Below are 2,021 nucleotides of genomic sequence, written 5' to 3'. Positions count from 1 at the left end.
ACAATGCCAAGTGCCGGGTCCTGCACTTGGGTCACATCAACCCCACCCAATGCTACAGGCTTGGGGGAAAGTGTCTGGACAGCTGCACGGTGGAAAAGGACCTGGAGGTGTTGATCAACAACCAGTTAAATATGAGCCAGCAGTGTGCCCAGGTGGCCAAGAAGGCCAAGAGCATCCTGGCTTGTATATAGTGTGGCCAGCAGGACTGGGAAAGTGACTGTCCCCTGTACTCAGCCCTGGTGAGGCCACATCTTAAACACTGTTCAGTTTTGGGGCCCTCAATACAAGAAGGACATTGAGCTGCTTGAGCAGGTCCAGAGAAGGGCAACTAAGCTGTTGAAGGGCCTAGAGCACAAGCTTTAGGACCAGTGGCTGAGGGAACTGTGGCTATTTAGTTGGAAGAAAAGGAGGGTCAAGGGAGACCTTCTCAACCTCTACATCTACCTGAATGATTTTTTGAACAGCTAGGGGCTGGTCTCTTCTCCCAAGTAATAAATGAAAGGACAAGAGGAAATGGCCTCAATTTGCACCAGGGGAGGTTTAGGTTGGATATTAGGAGAAATTTGTTCACTGAAAGGGTTATTGAGCACTGGAAAAGGCTACCCAGGGAAGTAGGTGAATCACCATTCCTGGAAGTGTTTAAAATTCATGTAGATATGGTGCCTAGGGACATGGTTTAGCAGTGGATTTGTTAATTTTATGTTAATGGCTGGAAATTATGATCTTGAAGAAGATTGCATAGAAGGAAAAACATTTTCAGAGTGATGTGGTTTATCAGCAGAATGAGCTGCCCAGCGAAGTACCTAATCTACATATTTTGAGGTACTGAAAATTCAGCTGCACAATACCCTCAGAGATCTGATCCCACTTGAAAGGTAGCTCTACCTTTAGCAGAAGAGTGGACTAGGAAATCCCCAAAGGTCCCTTCCAACTTGAATTATTCCATATGGCTGTGTAAACTAACCTGCTGCCCTGAGAATACCTACACTGCACTCAACAGATGTTTACCTGATATGTAATCAAAGACCTTAATCTTTTGAAGTGCTAGCAGATTTTGTGTTCTCCTCCAGTTCTCCAGCTTCACCATAATGTTGTACTCATTTTCAACCTGGGGTTCACTACAACTGCCCATTTTTTTTGTAGAATTTCAATAATATGTTCCCTCTACAGATTTTGTGCCATTAATGATCTGTTCCCAAGTGGAATTCCTTTCATTTGTTCCTACTGCTGTATCTAGTTGTTTTTTTTTCTGATTTGAAGAGATCATTAAATCCTGTCATCCAACTCACTGTATAATCTCTATGTAATTTCAATTAATCTACACAGTCACATTCTTAACTGTAACATCAAGTTATTAATGAAAATATTAGCTGTACCAATCCATATTAATACTTATTTCAAAGATTGATGGTTTAGAATACATATGTTTTCCTGTAAAAATCACCATGATACAAATCACTACTTGCCTGTTACTTGCATCTGTAATCTTCCATTATGGTTGTTACTTGTATCAGATCTTGGTGAGGCTGTGGCCATGTCAGAGGTTTAGGCTTCAGCCTAAAAAAAAAAAAAAGCACATGGGGTAGCTTATTAAAAATTACTTATCTCTTCATATCAGTTACTACTATTCAATAAAATGCTCAACTAAAGAGCAAGTTACCAAATGTTATTTAGCTATGGCAGAACACACTATTTCATAACACCAGTTTAAAAAAAAAAAAAAGACCACAGTAATTACTTTGGAGATTTCTCCTGTGTTACCTTTTGAGAATGCCAAGACACTTCAGTAATGCATATATTTACATAGTTTAGACAGCTGTGTAAGGCAGGAAAAAGAATTTAGATGTGATATATCAGTATTCCCATCTCCAGAAGGTATGCTTATGATCTGATTTCAGATGAGCTAAGCACCAACAATATCAATTGAGCAAACCATCTGAAATGTTTACATGCTTGAAAATCAAGCTGTCCCCAGAACACCACACTCGGGCAATAACGCAAGTGATTCGGACAACAAACAT

The 2,021-nt window shown here is 40.1% G+C and overlaps 1 protein-coding gene across 1 annotated transcript in view; it reads right to left on the bottom strand.

Annotated features, from left to right (window-relative positions):
• Positions 1–1,536, bottom strand: part of WWP1 (WW domain containing E3 ubiquitin protein ligase 1) — a 37,117-nt gene extending 35,581 nt beyond the window's left edge. The window contains exon 1 of the mRNA XM_008945532.1: positions 1,467–1,536. Within this exon, the coding sequence (XP_008943780.1) occupies positions 1,467–1,536 (70 nt within the window). The remainder of the gene's footprint in view (positions 1–1,466) is intronic.
• Positions 1,537–2,021: the final 485 nt, after the last annotated feature.

This window comes from Merops nubicus, unplaced genomic scaffold (assembly GCF_000691845.1).
Source record: "Merops nubicus isolate BGI_N331 unplaced genomic scaffold, ASM69184v1 scaffold5918, whole genome shotgun sequence".
NCBI classification, from domain to species: Eukaryota; Metazoa; Chordata; class Aves; order Coraciiformes; family Meropidae; genus Merops; species Merops nubicus.
This window is presented reverse-complemented; position numbering and strand designations above follow the sequence as displayed.